Below are 19408 nucleotides of genomic sequence, written 5' to 3' on the forward strand. Positions count from 1 at the left end.
CTGAATGGTTTCATTACAGCTCTGCTACTTTTGTGCTTCAGTTGAGCAAGTTACAGATATTAAACAGAATGGCACATCACAATAGGACATGAAATGAATTATAGCATAATGAGTGAACACATCTACTGTATTATTATACATAGTCACCTTTTATGTATCATGTAAAAGAACCCAACTTGAGAGATCTAGCTCATTTTTCACTTCAAAAGAATTTTGTAGAGAACAGTTATAGTGTCAATTACTTCAGTATGAAATAGAAGATTTTTTGAAAGCTCTCAGGTGAAGGAGGGCCAAGCAGAGGTAAGTACATCACCAGTTACTCGGATAGCACTTAACACACAGCAGTGAAAAGGAACAACAACAAATTTCAACCCTGTTTTGCTATCCAGCAGCATAACTGCTTTGCTTGGGATAAATGACAATGCAACATCAGGACTCTGACAGGCTACACAGAGGTCTTACCAGTGTCTTGGGAGGATCTTCACAGTTATACCCACCATCCTATTTTACAGGTAGCTGCCTGCACTGATGAGGGGTTTTTATTGCATAGAACAGATGTCCTGTGGAAAATTATGTAAAGCAAAGTGGAACAAAACATTCCTTTACAGGAGAAAATACCATTCCCAGCAGTATCTTGCAAAAATAAGATTGCCTCAGCAAAGAGGGAGTCAGTTTAAAATTGACTGCATCTTTAAATAGAGATTACAATTGTTTGGGGATTTTGTTACTTCTTCTTAGAACAAAGGAGCATCAGATTCTTCGACTGTAGGACACGTGCTCAGGTTAATGCCCAGGCCACCCATAGACCATCCTGCACAAGCTCAAACCTACGTCCATCAAAATTTACAGATGCTTATACAGAAAATAATATTTTACCTTAACTTCTTGAATTATAATGGCTCATACAACCTTGAGATGTTTCAGTTATTAAAAAAAATAATAATTCAGCCATAAATAAGCCATCAGAAAAAAGTAGCAAACAATGGAAACTGTAAGCTATACATGGTGTCTCCAAATTAAAATGATAGCTTTTTTGTTATTCAAGATAAAATGTTTGGTTTATTCATGTCATTCATTTGTAGCTTATCTGTGTGTAACCAAAAGAACTATTGGGTAGGTGAAACACTTAAATAGGCTAACCATTTTTATACAGCTGATAGTGATTTAACAACTGCAAGAAATATAGTTCTCTTCAGAGGAATAAACATAATTTTTTATCTACTGAAAACCAAATACATTTTAAGGAAATTATAAATATTCTTTTAATCTTACCATGATAAAGAGATTTACTGCAAGCATTAACGTACCTACTCACCACACATAATTTATAACAGAGGAAGAGCTTGAAATATTTTTATGTAAACAATCATAGATTTTCCTGTGGTTACTAAAAGGCTTTTTAAAACTCTTTAGTAGCAGGGGACCTTGAAAAAAAACTGTTTCTAGCAAATCTTAGGGTTTCCTTTACCTTTTGCACAATATTTATCCCACTGACACTATTTTTGTCTCAAATCCTTCCATAAACAATGTCTGTAATAAAAGTATTTTTACCAGTTTCCTATAAAGCAGGCCTTGGAATAGAAATGCAAACAGATACTGGTGTAAATTAATGGAAGTATCTTCCAACTCTTAGAGCTCACCCAGTACCTTCAAACATCTCCTTTCACAGAAAAGGCCACACTTACCCTAACAGAACAGAAAATATACAAGACTCCAAATGTCATACAACAACCAGGCCTCCATAACTACCACCACCTGTTATTATAACTGATGAGCAAAGATGCACTCGAAAGAAAAAAAGAGACACATTTACACACTTCCTCTATGCCTTCTATTCACATAACAATGTCTAAAGAAGGCTTTCAACTACAATGCAGTCTTTTGTCAAAGTTCACCCATGCAGAATCTGGGTTCAGAAAAGGAGTCACAAACTCCAGCTGTGATAATCTATTTATTAGAAGGATGTTTACAGACTCAGAGTAAGTTTAATATTTTAAGTTTCTGGTCTGCCTGGGAAACTACTACAAGCCTCCCGGTTACATTAAGTCCTCCTAAGAGACTAGTGCTTCCAAGAGTAACAACATAGTGTACAGCAAGCACCAACTGATAGACATTATGATATCCCTCAGGGAAGCACCTCATTTTATACATGATTCTGCACAATGAGACACAACGTGCAAGCATTCTGGATTCTGGATTATCTATAGATGTGTCAGGTTTTCACACTAGCCTGTCTTTTGATCTCAAATTTCCTGAAGCAGATATGTTAAAAATATATCTCTGTCCTTTATGTAATCTTTCACAGAAATAATGTTACATAGTTTATAAATTAATCCATAAATTATAGTAGTTGCACTTCCCACTTCTAATCCATAGATATCAAAGTTTCTCATAAGCATATTTACCAACTATATTTTAATATGGGATAAAAACTAAGTTGAAGTAGCTTCATAGAAAAATTTCCATAGATTTCAATAGAGGACATTAACAGAATATTTGATTAGGAGCCACTGTGGAATAATTGATCTGTTATGGCTATTACAGAAAAAAGAAACATGATTTACATAAGAGTCTAATGTCCCATACTCCAACTGAAGTCACAGTTGTAGGCATATGTAATGTAACAGAAAGAAACATCAAACATGCTTTTAAGATCTTCTAGCTTGGCCAGGAATGAAGCAAAAGACCAACAACAGAAGGACAAACATTCATCAGGTTGTGCTAGTAAATAGGACTATGCAGCATACACACTGTGAGTAGCTTTAACAGTTAAACTGGAACACAAGCTCATTTTTTTCCCTAGAGAATATGTTGCCACAAACCAACACTGGACTAGGGCTACATAAACATGTGGATAAAAGGCAGAGAGATGAAATATTTTCCTTTACCTCCAACCCTTTTCAACAAATTCAGTAACATTCTTACAGGAATTAGGTCTCTTACACTTGTTGTGTTGTTCAGTTATGCCCATCCTTACAAAAAGAAAAAAAAAAAAAAAAAAACAACGAAAAGATTTCTACTTTTTGTTGAGCTGCAAGTACAGCAAACACAGAAATTGCCAAGCTGCTGAGAGGCTTTGGTTGGACACAATAGAGAGCTGTCCCAAGAGGCTGAAGGGCCTACATGAAACTTTTTTTTTTTTTAATATAAAAATATTATCAGGAAGAGATATAAAAGACAAAATTCCTTTCCTGAAAGACTCACTGAGACTATAGCTCAGAGAAAGGGCATACCTCAGATGAGGTGGCCATGGCCTAGAGAAAAGCCCTTGCAAGGATTCAGAATGCTCCCATTTTACAAGCAATATGGGCCACAACTGTTTGAGATGCTTTAGGGCAAAGGCAGACTTTCTTGCCTCTCATGCCATTACCACAGGCATGGGAATGCCCCTAAGGCTGAAAGTCATAGAGCTGCAGATGAGATGCAGTGGGAGGAGGTCATGTGAGGGTGAAAGCCACACAAACAGTATGTCCCTGAAGTCAAATTTCCTCTGTAATCAAATAGCTAGGACCACTGGGCAGAAAAGATGTTTCTTAAGTCTCAAACATTTCAGTGTCACCAAGGTGGGTCAATATTTCAGTAAGAGATAGCAAGAGAAACTTAAACACTCCATGATCATTTCATGTCCTTCCTTCTCAAGAAATCTTACTGCCACAGTGTGAATGACTGGGTTGGGAAACAGATGATAACCACAAGGGATTATCAAAACCTGCTCATATGACCAAGTGCATCATGGAACACATCCCTATTAACAAGAAGTAGCTATCCTGTATTTTCAAAAGAATATGGAGTTACTAATCTCTCAGTGTGCATGATTCCTCATCTAAGTAGCTGCCTCCCACCAGTCCAGGAACAGGTGGAATTCAGCAATAAAATTTTCCCTGGAATCTGCCTGTGGTTTGTCAAGTGCACTGGATGAAGGTGCTATATAAATGTCACTAGTTCTTTTAGGTGATTCCCTAAAGCAAAGCTGCTATAAATGATGTCAGGAATAAGTGTTACCACATAGCTAGCAGTAGTCACATAATCCTTTTAAGTCCCCAGAAAAGTACTCAGCAGTCTCCTCTTATAAGCTATTGCAACAGAGTGACGAAAAGTTACACAGGAGCAACCAAGCACAGGTACTTGTGCTCTATTATGTACATTCAAGGTGCAGGAAAACAGAGGGTTGGTCTTGTCTTTTGATTTGTTTAGAGTTTTTTTCAGTACAGCAGGTACAGTCAGTCTCATCACTATTTTTTGCATAAGAAAATCAGCCATTCATTTGTTTCGTTTTCTCTGGGTGTTCCTCTACTGATCTGCTGCATTCAGTTGGGTACTGTTCCAGGTACCTAACTTCAATTGCATCAGACTCTTTTTTTTCATGCCCAAAACTGGTGTGAGGCCACAAAAAACTCAGTTCACAATTTTCTTGAGTTGTTACCATTGCACACCGGTATATTAAACAAGTTCTTTCAAAAGCTCTGCAGGATGGCCAACAATAATTTCTCTGGTGAACTGATGTTCAGCTTCAGAAAATACTGTTTGAAAAGGGAAAAAAAAAAAAAAAAAAAGATGGGCAAAAGAAAGAAAAGAAGTTAGTTGATATGAAAGCACTCTCATGGTGATGCATCAAGCCTGTACATGCATATTCACATTCTTCCAGCTACAGACTTGCCCCGCCTGAAGTATACAAATACTTGTGGCAGGATCAGAAATTTTCCTTTTGCTAGGCATTAAGAAAAGAAATGCCTGCTCTAGAAGACAAGGCTGGTAAACCTTAGCGTTGTGTGAGAAGGCTGCCTGTGTTTTGCATGGAACAGTTTGGCTTTTAATACCATTTTCCTCTACTCTTCCTGACATGGTAAGCGAAGGGATCCTTGACAATCCTTGTCCTGAAGCCACAGCTGTCACAGCAGTGCACAGTATCAGCCCGTACAACTGACTACACCATACTGTAATCATCTTGCCTCCTTCCTGTGCAGCCAAAATCATCTTTCCTCTTTTCCCTTGCTGTTATTCTGAGCAGTTTACAGCTATCAGTCTGCGTAGCTGCAGTCTGGGATACTCCACTGCACCCAAGTGCTACAGACATGACCAGCAACAGACGTGGAGGAGAAACACCTGCCATTATCTCCAAACTCAAAAAAATCCACTCACTTTGATTTATAAAAGAAACCAGATCACCTGTCTGAGCTGATGGACTACAAGCCCAGCGAGTCTAAGTAGGATGGAACACACTGCATTAGAGCTTGAATAATGCACAGGTTTCTTTTTAACTATTGTTTTAGATAAGCAGTGTCATAATAAATAGACCTAGGGAGAAGTGCTCATTTTTCAGCTGCAGAGAAACACTCCAAATGAGTGTTTTTTGTTTGACAGTCCTTCTCTCTCACTCTCTTCACCCATCTTCCTCCTCTCCCTCCTTCACACCAAACTTTTTTCCAAAATAAATACTCTTTCATTCCATTACCATTATACATCCTTTATACATGCAGGTCAGGGCTGTAGGAAGGACTGGAAGAGATCTATGGGCTATGGATGCCCATGCAATACTACCACATGCACATCTTTATAAATGTATTGTGCTCCATCTTAAAAGTAGTCTGCTTTTTCCTCATCAGTGTCTGGATTGGAAACATGCTCTAGGGCCTCCCTGCACTAAAGGGAGCCTCTTTAATTCCAGGCTACTGTTTTCCTCACTTGCTTTTTTGTGCTAGCACTATCTTTCAGTTGTAATACCTTTTCACCCTTGATGAACAGACATTTGGAGCATTTTTAAACATTTGTATCTGCTCTTGGTCTGCTAGATTAAAAGAATGTAGGCTTTTCTTTCATGACACGTTCTCCATCCCCTTGATTTTCCAGTCTGCCTGGAAGGTCCTTCTCCCTATCAGTCCCATTTTCAATTAAGTTTTTAGAACATGGGTGACCAGGTTTGTACTCTCTATTTCAGGCAAGGTCTCGCCAGTGCCTTGTATAATGGCAGCAATATTTCCCTATCTCTGCTGCAAATGCCTCTCCTGACACATCCTAGATCACATTTGTCTTTTTCATGGTGTCTCCTGCAGGCACGCTGAGCTCAGCTAGGACTCCCAGATCCTTCTCCTCCTCTGTTATTTTCAGTTGATGAGCACCTGTGAAACTTGGTAAAGCAGAAGGGTCAGCTAGACAGAGGATTGCTCCTACTGCATCTCTTTATTTAAGACTGCTCAGAGGAAGAAAGAGGCATAAATGAGTCTGTAACAGCTGTCACAGCAGTTGTTACAGCCAGCCAAATCCTGTGAATGCTTTCCATTCCCATTCACTGAGCAACCCCTGAGATCAAGACCAAGACACAAGCAACAGCATCTCTTGAGTGCTGAACACCAGCTTCAGGAAGGTTCTCAGTGGGGGAAGAACGAGTGAGAAAATAGCAGTGGAGTCACACACGACCCTAAAAAAACCTGAAATTGATATGACATAGAGAAGCTATTCTGATTGTTTCTTAGAAGCCTGAATAAAATAAGCTAATTTGCAATGGAGGTGGGAAATTTTTAATCAGCAAAGACGTGTGCACAGGTAAATGGGAGGATGACATTAAAGTTGCTTTGGAAAAAATATTTTCATTGAAATATTAACATTACTGTCCACATTTGGATTATACTGTAAAATGAGCAGATTTTTTTGTATGATGTTGCTTTGTGTGTTGGAGAGGAGAAAGCCTGGTAACTATTCTTTCAACATCAGTATTTTTTGTAAGATGGTTAGCCATGCCATCATTAATATCACAAGAGGATTCATGTTTGTTTATTCTAAAATGAATGTAAATTGGACTTCATACCTAATACATTAAAGCCATGCTGAGACACAAGCTAGTCTATTATCTTTATACCATATATTTTAGGATTTTTTTTCTCCCCACTCCAGCAGAAGACTGACAGTTTATAATGCAGTGGTGCAACTGCCTCATTTGCACATTTACAGTGCTTGATAAGGGCCTGAAATGCTTGATTCCCCAGAGATTCTCCTTGTTCTTTCCCCAGCAGAAAATGTCTCCCTATATTTCAATACAGCTGTGACAAATTTTCCTAAGTAACGGATATCTAGCCTTTAGATAATGCTTTTCACGCAGAATAACATAAAAACACTTTACACAGGGCTCATGCAAATCATTCCACTACACGTCAGGCAGCACAGACCAGAGCCTGGAATCGGAAGTGGAGCAGCCCATTCCACGTTGTACCTCCTGCCTGTGGCCTTGGGACCCAATTCATCCTTACACACCATTCCTTGCATGAAACACATCCTAAATCGCAGTAGAAAAATAGACAGAATTGTTTAAACCCCTCAAAGTTTCCCTAAGCCATACTGGACAGACATCCAAATGCATTCAAATACACTGACAAAAGTCTATATGGCTTTTGCTTGGGAAATGAGGTAACACCTTTGACAATCAAGTCATGTTGACATTTTTTTATGTCAATAGCACCTATAAAACCTGGCTTTTAATAGCAGCTGTATCACCTACCCCCATTTATAGCATGACTGTGGATTGTGCCACAACATATTTGTTGTAAAATTCTTCAAGAATAATGACAAACCCAAGACAATTACTCCTCTGAGCACTAGCAATGGGGTATTTCTTTAAAGAACAGAATTGATTGAAAGGTAAAGATTAGCTTTAAATTCCTCCACCTCTTCTTTTATTTGAATATGAAAAGAAGGTATAATACAGATGCTTACCTTCATATGACATTAAAAGACAGTTGGGTCAATATAATTACTGTAGAACAGCAGATTTTTTTTAAAAAATGCTTAAATATTTGTACTTACTGATTTTACCCTTCAGATGCATTTTAGCATTCTGGGGTAATCGGCTAAATCCAAACCACAGAAGCAGAAGTAACTACTAGGCAGTCCCTCCCTTAACGTGTATACCATGCACAATATCACAGATTAATCCCCCTCAAAAGAAGAAAAAATATATTTTTGCAACAACATTTTAGAACATAACCATGTGAGTCAAAGTGACCCCCCAGAAGAGCTTCTTTGCACTTGACAGCAGGTTTATGGACATGTTGTAAATGTCAGACTACACCATTTTTAATAATAAAAAAAGACACTATAATACTGTTTCCTTGTAACCAGGACAGAAAATCATTTGGTAAGAGTAAGAACATTTATTGGTTTTGACATAAAAATTTCTTGCTGTGAGGTGGAAACGCTGTACTCCAAATACCAGAAGAAATGTGAAATCTCAAGGGTTATGTTCAGTAACTCTTGGTTCAAAAGCAGACGTGGCAGGTGCATTATTTAAGAGCTTGTCAGAGATGATCTTCTACAGCACACTACTTCAGGATTCATCTCCTGCTATGTCTTAGAGGGGGATTCTTATGTAAATATACGGCAGAATTGGCTGATGCACATCAGGCCCATACTGCCCAACCCTTTCAATACCACTGTAGTCACTACGAAATGTTGGTATCAGAAAAGGCCTTCAGTACTGAATGCAACTACTCCTCCCACATACCCCATGTAAGAGCAGTTCTTTGGCTGAGCTCTTCAGAGTGCATTTGCTCTGAAAAATTCAAAGCAACATTTTTCTCAGTAGCCATATTTGATATTATAAAGCATATTTTGTATTGTTGTATTCAGTGCTAATTTGGTGCCACAAGATGTAGTATATTCAATGCAAATGAGAAATAGTTGCAGCCCAAGATACTGCTTTGAATTTCCTGACTCCTGCACATATAAAAACTTGAGCATATTTTATTTAACAATTTACAAATTAACAAATATTTAAGAATTCTTTTTTTTTTTGCTTTTCATTCTTTCAGGGCATAAATCCTTGAGTAGAAGCTAGTCATATCAGGATTTCAGTAGATGCTAGTAGAAAAACAGAAGAGGCTCGAAGGACCAAACTGTTAAAACCAAACCAAAACAAAGAAACCAAGTCCAAATGGATTGATTGGGTCCTCTATGCCTATAGCAGTGAGCTAGATTTACAGCTGTGTAAGCCATAGGAGCATTGTTGTCTTCAGCACACATGAACACATTTGTGCAAAGGATCTGACCTGTGTTTCTGTAGAAGATACTCCAGACAGACATAGACCTGCATAGCTACTCTCCTGTTTCTCTCATCATTATTTCAGGAAGAAGGAATTTCCTATGCGTTTCATACAAACACAAAATCCAATTTGAACTATTCCAGTACAGACTTAAAAAGTCCTCATATAGGAAAATCACAGCCAGTAAAATAATTTTTTTTCTTTTTTACGTAACCTAGTAACTTCAAATAGGAGAGAAAAAAATCACTTTTGGCTAAGAAGAAGGAGAAATATAATTTAAAATTGTGCATTTTTTAGAAAATACTATTTTGATGGAAAGTGCCCCCTTTAAACTTGTCTATACTGGCCTGTCAGAAAGGATACAAAGATTAGAAAGAAATGTCTTTCCTAATGTATCATTGCACTAAACATTTGAGAGAGGAATAATAATACAGAGAAAGCAATGGCTGTACCTTGAATATGGAGTATGCCTGCCACATGTCTGTGGCACAAAAAACACCTGTAACAAAACATTTTGCACAAAATTGTGCTCTGCAGTGGTGAGAGAAACTAAAGAATGAAAAAGCAAGGTGACCCAATGTATGTTTAACTGAAATACAGTAAGTACCATCTCTCACTTTCATTGAACCCTGAAGGGAAAAAAAATCAGGATGATTACCCATTTAACTGCAGTAATCCTGGATTAAAGCATTTAATTCCTAGACTGTTTACAAGCCATCAATACAAACAATAAGCAAATATATGGCAGGCTGCTTTAAAAGTATATCACTTTGCTGTCAAAACTAGCTTTGGATAAATTCAGATGAAGGCTTTATCTTAGGGGTTTTAAGTAATCTCTTCTGCCTGAACTACTACATAAAAATATAACATCCTCTGCAAACATTAAGTAGGTGGTTTCTCTTTTGTTAGCAAATGGAGTACACCCTAGTCTTTTAAATTTTTGAATGCCTTTGAAAATAAAAGGTGTTGCCCAAGTAATATTTAGAACAGGTAAATTATATCTCTTCTCTGAAGAGTAACAATTAACAGAAAGCATCTGTAACATGTTTACCTTTATGAAGCATTCTTGTACTAAGTAGCACAGAACCTCAATACCAGTGAAAACTTACATTATTCACAGAATCACAGAAACACAGAATCACAGAATCATCTAGGTTGGAAAAGACCTTGAAGATCACCTAGTCCAACCATTAACCTAACATTGACAGTTCCCAACTACACCATATCCCTCAGCGCTATGTCAACCCGACTCTTAAACACCTCCAGGGATGGGGACTCCACCACCTCCCTGGGCAGCCCATTCCAACGCCTAACAACCCGTTCTGTAAAGAAATGCTTCCTATTATCCAGTCTAAACCTTCGCTGATGCAACTTGAGGCCATTCACTCTTGTCCTATTGCTTGTTACTTCATTAAAGAGACTCATCCCCAGCTCTCTGCAACCTCCTTTCAGACAGCTGTAGAGGGCGATGAGGTCTCCCCTCAGCCTCCTCTTCTCCAGACTAAACACCCCCAGTTCCCTCAGCCGCTCCTTGTAAGACCTGTGCTCCAGACCCTTCACCAGCTTCGTTGCCCTTCTCTGGACACGCTCGAGTAATTCAATGTCCTTTTTGTAGTGAGGGGCCCAAAACTGAACACAGTCATCGAGGTGCGGCCTCACCAGTGCCGAGTACAGGGGTAAGATCACTTCCCTGTCCCTGCTGGCCATGCTATTGCTCATACAAGCCAGGATACCATTGGCCTTCTTGGCCACCTGGGCACACTGCTGGCTCATATTCTGGGGGACTTCTGGAAAACTCTTCACCATTAACTCTAAGGAAACTGGTATCTCTGAGGGAAACTTGTCTCTACACTCTCCATCAAGTATCACCCAGTCACTCACAGTACAGGTAAATGACTTCATCAGCTTAAGCCTTGTTTTGGCATTTCAGAAAAAACAAAAAATTTCTCAGCCTGGGTTCATGTACCAGCAGTCACCACGAGCTGGCAAGTCACAGCAAGACAGACTTACCTGACTGGGAATTTCCAACATGCGCAATGTCGCTTTTCAGAAATGGGTTATGGGAGAAAGATTTAATTCCAATTTCCCCTTGGATTTTTTCCATTTCCCCTGTTATGAATAGCACACCTCCCACCTACCGTCCCCCCCCCCGCCTGCCCTCCAGTAGTGTATAAATTAATTTCCCTTAGTTCACTTTAACCTCTGTCTTAACTCAGTGGAAGCTTGGTTAAACTCTTAATCTAAAATCAACTGTAGTCAGAAGCAGTCTTTCCATGGGCATGAACAGGTTTTGACTCTGGATGGGGAAATCCAGGCGCAAAGCTGCTTTAATAATTTAGCAGGCACAGGAGCAGGAATCGTCCCCAGTTTCACACTCTCCAAGTTATGGGATAAGGTAAAGCTTTGTATCAGATGGGGAGGTGGCAAACTCCTAGGTGACACAGCCAAAGTCTTCTGGCTGATGCCTCCAAGAGTTCAGAATCACTGCAGTCAGGTAACTTGGGAATCTATTAGTTCATCGATTTTGCTAGCTCAGAGGAATTATGTGAAACTCTACATTGTCCCTCAGTCACAAAACCGCAAAGTATCTGTAGTGGCATGGTCTATGACTGAATGCCTGTTGTCCTTACAGACAGCATTCTGCACACATAACTGAGATCATCACATACAAAAAGAATGAGGGAGGGGAAAACAAAAATAGAAGAATGCATCTGAGAAGTTACTTAAGTTTAATGCTTAAAAGTCTGAATGCACAAACAATAATCTACCATTATAGAAGTACTGGTGGTCAATACAATGCATTAGAACTATGTACAATGACACAGTTTAGTATCAAAATCTTTCTACAATGTAGAGTATTACGAAACTGTTAATGACATCGAACACTAAGCACTTAAGACACCATTTTTTGCTACCACATTTGGAACTTCAATGAACAGTCCATTTTAACTTGCAGCATCAATCCATTTCTAGTATGAAATTAAGTAATTTTCTACTTATACAATAAGATTTATCTACACGGGTCTTTTGATTTTGATCCATAGCAGCAAAGGCACTGTACATCAGCAGATCCACAGACTTAAAGATTTTTTTTTAAAGCATTCAAAAAAAAAGTCACAGATCATAGTTTAACAGCAACAACAACAACATAAAAAGATAACACGTTGTCTCTGGCACAATGGCTCAGTCTGCGTCCGTTTTAGGGACATCCAATCAAGACTTGGATTGAACTGCTGGCGAACAAAGCAAGTCCTTATCCCAATAAGAAACCATTCCTTTTTGTATGTCGGAATGAGTACTCTTGTAAATCCTACCTCAGAGGTCATTGCTTTTGTGGTTTGTATATTGGTAGGCATCCATTCTTATTTCAGTGCAGTTTCCAAAGAACATATCAAATATTTTTCATAATCTCTTGTAATTGAAAAATTGCCCAAAGACACATATCCCCATTTTCAAGGAAACATTGCAAAAGTTTCCAGAAGTAACAAAGGTGATTCTTTGAGGCAACTTATTGTACTCTCTACAATATAACAAAGAGAGGTGTTTATATTAAAAAACCTAGCTTGACACCAAAATGCTTTATGCTTATCAACAGAAAAGCATTGAGAACAAATCTGTACACAAGATGCTATATTAACATTGCAAATATATAAATTAGCACATTCTTACTTAAAGTGAATTTAATTTAGATGTGAACTGAATTTGCCATTCATCACAGGCATGTAGATTACTGGCTACAGTTTGCAATTTCCTAAGTTTCCAAGACTGTCTAAAATAGTTAAGATACAGCATCTTCCCACCAAATAATTATACTGTAATAACACTTAGAGGTCTCATCCAAGAACAGGACTAAAAAATATAACAAAGTTTATTTTTTTAAATAGAAACTACAAGTCTATTTAGTGTAACTTTATCTCCTGAACATCCTTCTCCAAGATCCCCAATTCATCCACCTGAAAAAAAACACAAAGTATACAATGCACCTTTCAAACTAAAGCCGGGCCAGACAGCTTTATTTAGTCAGTTCATTGTTAGAAAGCTTTCTTTAAACAAAATAAATACATTACAGCTATAATACATAATGAAAGAGTCGAGTTCACTGTTAAGTATGCTTATTCCATCTTCTCCCAAGTAGACATCTGACAATTTGGTATCACAAGTTCTTAATGAGCATACACAAATCAACAGCAAGTTAAGAAGGTAAAAATAAATCCCACAAGTGTGATGAGCATTTAAGTTCTCAGTTTAGAAAGAAAAAAAAGGATATACAGCAAAGTGCTAGGAGAAGGAGTTCTGTCTGCATTCAGATTTGTCTCTAATAAATAACTTCGTAGACTGTAGCTTTCTTGTCCCCAGAGCCAGTGACAATGTATTTGTCATCCACAGAGATATCACAGCTAAGCACAGATGAGGATTCTTTGGACTATAAGAAAGAAAAATAAATAAATAAAATTACATCTTTACAATCCCTCAATACAGAAGGACCTGAAGATTAATTGGGAAGAGTTTATAAAGAGGGAATACACTGAAAGCTCATTTAAATATCAGTACTGTAGTGGCAGCTTTTGTTACAAGACTATTTCTCCAAACTTGTTCCACCTAAAGCTCTATGGCAACAAAAAACAGCAGTGGAAAGGGAAGTGAATGTTACAGGCCTAGAGATAATCTATCAATCAAACGAAAAGGAGCAGTCCTTTCTATACACTTTACAAACAACAAGCATTTATCAATATTTTATACGTTAGCTTTTGCATAAAAATGAATGAAAAGCCATCTTCTTCCCTCCCTTTTTTGTCATAAACCGGAAATCCATACAGAGAAACACTACAAAGCCCTACCCACCCACAGGTATAAAACAAAGAGACTCCACAGAACTAACTGTATTTCCTCTCACTATTTCCCCAACAGAGAAGACAAAAGCCTTGCACAAAGGAATTTACATTATCAGGGAGGATGTAAATATTAAAAGATACTGTGGTGGAATAGGATGAGCAACAGTGTACAGCAGGTAAAAGACAGACAGGATACACCAGGATGCAGCAGCTCTGTCTCTTCCCAGCTTTTCTGTCTTTTGTGAGATGATGTATACATATTGTCACCTTTTACTTGCTGTTTTAGTGCATGTTTTCTCTACATAGCATATGTCCATTCTTTTCTGCCTGTCACTGCAAGAGCTAAATACTTACCAATCATGCTAAGCTTTTGACAAGAAATCTCTGCTGCAATGCACGGGAAGTTTCTTTCTCTACCCCTCATTAAGCAAGCTGCACTGGGGTTTTAACATCACTTTTAAGGCAGATGTGTTCTTGTTAGGATGATTTGGGCTTTCTGTGGGAGGTGGTTCTGGAGCTGAATAGCCTCCACTCAGAAAACTCAAGAGCTCAGCTTTTTCTTGTCAAGACAAACTGTACTGTCCCCAAAGGCAGAGACATGGCAGGTATCAGTACAGGGGAGACCTGACCATTTAAACCAGAACATCAGTTAACTTAATTTAAAAAATTCCCAGCCTAGAGATACCTGTAGGGGAAAGAAGAGAAGGACATGCCAAAAATGCCACTTTTCTTTAATGGCACTGAAGTGCCATTAAAATTGCTCACAGATGGCGTAAAGACATCTCCACAAGGCTCCTCCATAAGGAGACAGTCTTCAGCTTAGGAGTCTGCTTGTCCAATCCACTGACTTTACACATCTCATCCAGGCAAAATATAGATGTTGAATATGACATTCTCTGTTTTAGTGACTTTTAGTGACTTTTCAGAGCATGCTCAGCTAATGACATGACTTGGGTACTGTATTACAGCAATACGCACAAGAAGGTGAAAAAGAAGGGTATTAAAAACAATTTCGGGTTAAAGGGCTACTTTATTGTAAGAGCTAAATTATTCAAACATTAGAAAGGACAAAAGCATATCTCTAATTACAGAAAAAGTCTAGGAACATAGTAATTAACCAAGAATTTCCATTTAAAAACTCCTTAAGCTAATGACAGACCCTGAGATGTGCAGCTCTACTGCACTGCAACGTATGTGGAAAATAGCTTTTAGGAGATTATTACCTGGAATATACTGGCTCCATAAGGTGTTCTCCAGGCATTAAGAAGATTATCTTTTCCAGTGCTTACAAACCATTTGCCTGCAACAGATTGTTTAAATGTTATTGTTGCATTTTGTTTTTGAGGCATGCACCCCAAGAAACAGATTAATCATAAAAACAATACATTCACACATTCATGGAAAACATATCCAAAGAACAGTCACATTTTCATCTGGCTGCACTATGTTTGATCACAACATAAGCAGTTCATAAAACAAAGCAATCTTAAATTTTGTCCTGGTTTGAGTGTGTGGCAGGGAGGGGGCTACAGTGGTGGCCCCTGTGAGAAGCTTCTCAAAGCTCACCCAGCTCCAAGTCAGACCCACCTCTGGCCAAGGCCGAGCCAATTAGTGATGGTGGCTGCACCTCTGTGATAACTTATTTAAGAATGGGAACCTGGGAGGAGTGGTGGGAGTTGTGAGGAGAACATCTGTGTGAACACTGACGTCAGTGGAAGAATGGAGGAGAAGGCGGGGAGGAGCACCAGAGCAGAGACTCCCCTGTATCCCGTGGTGAGATGGCAGGGCCGCCCCCCTGCCACCCATGGGGGTCTGTGGTGGAGCAGATGCTGATTGGCGGCCTGTGAGGGGCCCCACCCTGGGACAGGTGACTGCACCCGAAGAAGGCCGGGACCCTGTGGGAAGAAGCCCCCGCTGTTGAAGTTCAGGGCTGGGAGGATTGCAACACGTGGGGGTGACCTACACGCCCGTGGGAGTGATTCTTGTTGGAGTTGGTTTGTGGAGGACTGTCTCCTGTGAGAGGGGGACTGCGCTGGAACAGGGGAGGAATGCCAGGAGATTCCCTCCCCCGAGGTGGAAGAAGCAGCAAGACTGACTGCACCCCCATTCCCTGCCCTCTGTGCTGCTGGTGGGGAGGAGGTAGAGATATGGGGAGAAAAGCTGAGCCGAGAAGATGGGATGGGTGGGAGAAGATGTTTTCAAGATGTGGCAATGCTTCTAATGGTCCTACTTTGTCTGTTAAGCATTGTTGTTGTTGTTACATTCTTTTTTTATTTCCCCTAATGAGTCTGTCTTTTGCCTGTGCCTTAAAGGATGAGATCATCCCTCTCTGTCTTTATCTCAAGTTCTTGGGTCTTTTGTTTCCCTCCTTCTCAGTGCTGGGGATGAAGGGGGAAGTGAGCGGCTGCATGGTGCTCAATTGCCCTCTGAGCTCAAACTATGACAATTTAACATCCAATTTTTCACTATACCTCTACTTTCTTTTAAAAGTAATCTTGAAGGAATTTCTCAGGAGGGAAAACACTTGTATAAAAAGATCTGCTTACCACAGTGAGCAAATTTGAGTGACAACACACAGCTCTCATGAAGATGCAGCTGATATTTGTCCGGTTTAGTAACATGCAGCACCTCGACGTTACTGTTCTCCATTCCCACCGCCAACCACTCACCAGTTGGGCAATAGCCCAGTGAGAAGATCTGAAATTAGCACAGCACATGCTTCAGTCACTAAAGGAATGAGCTTGAGATACTGAAACCCAACTCTTGCTACACTGATGACACTATGCAAAAGCACATTTTGGTCTACTACAGTTTTAAAAACATGATAATCCAATTACTACAGTAATTAAGAAAAATTCGGTCATGTAAACAAAGCTCAATTAAAACTGTAATAGTAAAGCACTGAATCAAGCTATAAAAGTTAATGTCCTAGCTTATCTGACAGCATTTAAAAATATTTTCATAAAATATTTTTGAACAAGCATCTATAGAAATGGGAAGAGATTGCACACAGGAACACTTTAATCTGGCAATTCTTTATAAAACGGATTCTCCACTGCTCTCATGGAAGTACTAATCTGTCAAATAATCATAATCCAGAAAGATGTTTAGCTACCACATTAAAAAAAAAAGAAAAAAGAGCATGAGACTAAGTGAAAAATTCTTTGGAGTTCTCTTTGAGCCTGCTTTTTTTGCTTTAAAAAAAACCAAAACCCAAAAGTGCTTGTTTTAGAAAACCATGACAGATTTTTCTTAACATGCCAAAACCTCTAAAACTGAACCTGTGATGTGAAGTCATGTTGCTGTAGCTGTCTCCCTTCTCTAAGATCCCAGGATCTGACTGTATTGTCCAAGCCTCCCGTCCATAGTTTGGTGCCATCATTAGAAATGTCAATACAGCTCGCTCCATCTGTGTGGCCCTGGAACTGCCTAAAAATATTGAAAGCAGACATGCATGTTCTTACACTGGAAAAAGTTGGTTCTGAGCATGTATACAAAATACCTCCTTTTGCTTTCAGTCCCTGACACGCAGCCATTAAAGACAACAGTAACGTAGATTCCAATAGCAATCTGAGATTAATACAAACTCTGGGATGACCACATGAGTTTTGTGATGAATTGATGAAGCAATCAGGCCAAACAGCCAAGCGCTAATTTGATTTCAAAAAGCACACTTTATGAGTCAGATACTCTGGGGATCTTTGCTGCTGACTGTGCGATACCCGCTATTCGACTGAAAATACCCTAATCCCCCCAAAGGAACGCAGCATGATCGTCAAAATTCACTTAGTTTAAGAAGAATCTGCAGGTCACCAACAAAACTGGAAAAAAATAAAGAGCGGTCTAAATGGGAACATCAGGGAGTAAAAGCCTGCCTTTACATGCAATACTTATATATTACATATAACAACAACCACACAGTCCAGTGCACAGAGGACCTCTGTATGACTGGCTCCTAGCTTACTCTACGTTAGTGCTGAGCAGCAACTCCTAAAATGCTAAGTTTGCAATGCAGTAATTTACACACATCTTTACTCAAGATGTATTTGCTGGAGCACCAGTTAAAGAGATTGGAGTGTGAGCACCACGTATGGCATGGAAACAAAGAAAACCATCTGTTCAAAGAACCTACAGCAGTGTCAACATCAGCTGAACTTAGGAAATTATAGTTACGGGCTGCTCAACAGACCTGGAATTATGAAACTCTCAAAACCTATAAATAATTATATATACTTTTGTCAAGGTATTACCGTAGGTATTGCCTAGCAATGAAATACTGGAAGCAGCTATGCAGACACCAGGGAGAAAATAGCATATGTATGCAGAAGAGTACGTAAGGCCATGTCTAATTAATTCTTCACAACCTGATGATCCAGTTCTGTTGACCTACCTTACTAAAGTCTGGTTATGCAGATCCCATACTGCAATGTTCCCATCGCTACAGCAGGAGAAGCAGACCTTGGAATCGGGGCTGATAGCTAGGGCATAGCAAGCTGGAGCAGAAGATGTCAGCTCTGCTTTGATGCGAGGAGTTGGAGCTGCCAGGTCCCAAATGGATAATGTGCTGGCTTCCCCGCCAACAATCAGGGTGCGGCCATCGGGGAGCAATCTGCAGGAACGGATGTAGTTATCTCTGTTCTGTAGAGACAGAAGCCATCAAGAGATTACTCATGAGGAAAGGAAAACAGCATTAACATGAGAGCAGAAATCCATAAAAGTATTGTATTCCCTCCTGGTTTTAATGAGCCATTTATACTTATGACAATGATAAAGTGTATTAATGCCAGAAAATTACATGACATTAGGGAAGTACTTAAACTTGATCTACAAAATTCAGTAGTGAGAGATATTTAATCTTAATTAGCATCAAAATGCAAAGACCTGAACCCAGCCCAAAACAATTCAAGATAGCTGTATTTGACAGCTTGTGTAGAAAGTTACATTTTCATACTCTGTTGATTTCAGTACATTAACCTCTTGGCATGGGGGAGTACCAAATTCCCTGCATACTCCCCCCACCTCTGTTCCAATGAGACTTGCTGCCACCATCTAGGAGATGTCAGAGGAAAATATTTGGGCAATCTTCTTCATTTGTGTAGCAACCTGTGTAGCAATTCATTGTATGTCTACATGTGTTGCAGAGTTCTCATTTTACTGCCTCTGTAACAAGAAGCAACATCTTACCAAGAACTGGTGAATGACACGAGAAAAGCTGCTAACAGTGGTTCATCTTGTTAGCACATTCAAATAATTTGTGAATAACACTCAAGGATATTTTTAATTGTCACATTAAGACAGGGCAACACATTCACACACATGCACAGACACAAAATCTGTGACACAATCTTCAAATATTCTTGGAGAATACAGCTGCAAGACAGCAATTTTTAGCATGACAGGATATCAAGCTTTAAGATTGCCAACAAATGTCAAAGTTTATAAACAATATTTGCTGTGTTGTCTTTGATCTTTCCCCATACCAATACAATTTTAGGATATTGGGGAGGAAAAACCACAAGTATGACAAGGAACATACTTCAAACAACA

At 39.2% G+C, this 19408-nt stretch overlaps 1 protein-coding gene across 4 annotated transcripts in view; it reads right to left on the reverse strand.

Moving 5' to 3' along the window:
- Window positions 1-11741: 11741 nt before the first annotated feature.
- Window positions 11742-19408, reverse strand: part of LOC141937656 (transducin-like enhancer protein 4) — a 99775-nt gene continuing 92108 nt past the window's right edge. For all 4 annotated transcript variants that reach the window (XM_074855675.1, XM_074855674.1, XM_074855673.1 and 1 more), the window contains 5 exons: window positions 18252-18499; window positions 17143-17290; window positions 16408-16558; window positions 15085-15161; window positions 11742-13452 (listed from right to left, as the gene is read on the reverse strand). In XM_074855675.1, coding sequence (XP_074711776.1) covers window positions 13345-13452; window positions 15085-15161; window positions 16408-16558; window positions 17143-17290; window positions 18252-18499 — 732 coding nt within the window. In that variant the 3' untranslated portion in view covers window positions 11742-13344. The remainder of the gene's footprint in view (window positions 13453-15084; window positions 15162-16407; window positions 16559-17142; window positions 17291-18251; window positions 18500-19408) is intronic.

Source organism: Strix uralensis, chromosome Z, assembly GCF_047716275.1.
Source record: "Strix uralensis isolate ZFMK-TIS-50842 chromosome Z, bStrUra1, whole genome shotgun sequence".
NCBI classification, from domain to species: Eukaryota; Metazoa; Chordata; class Aves; order Strigiformes; family Strigidae; genus Strix; species Strix uralensis.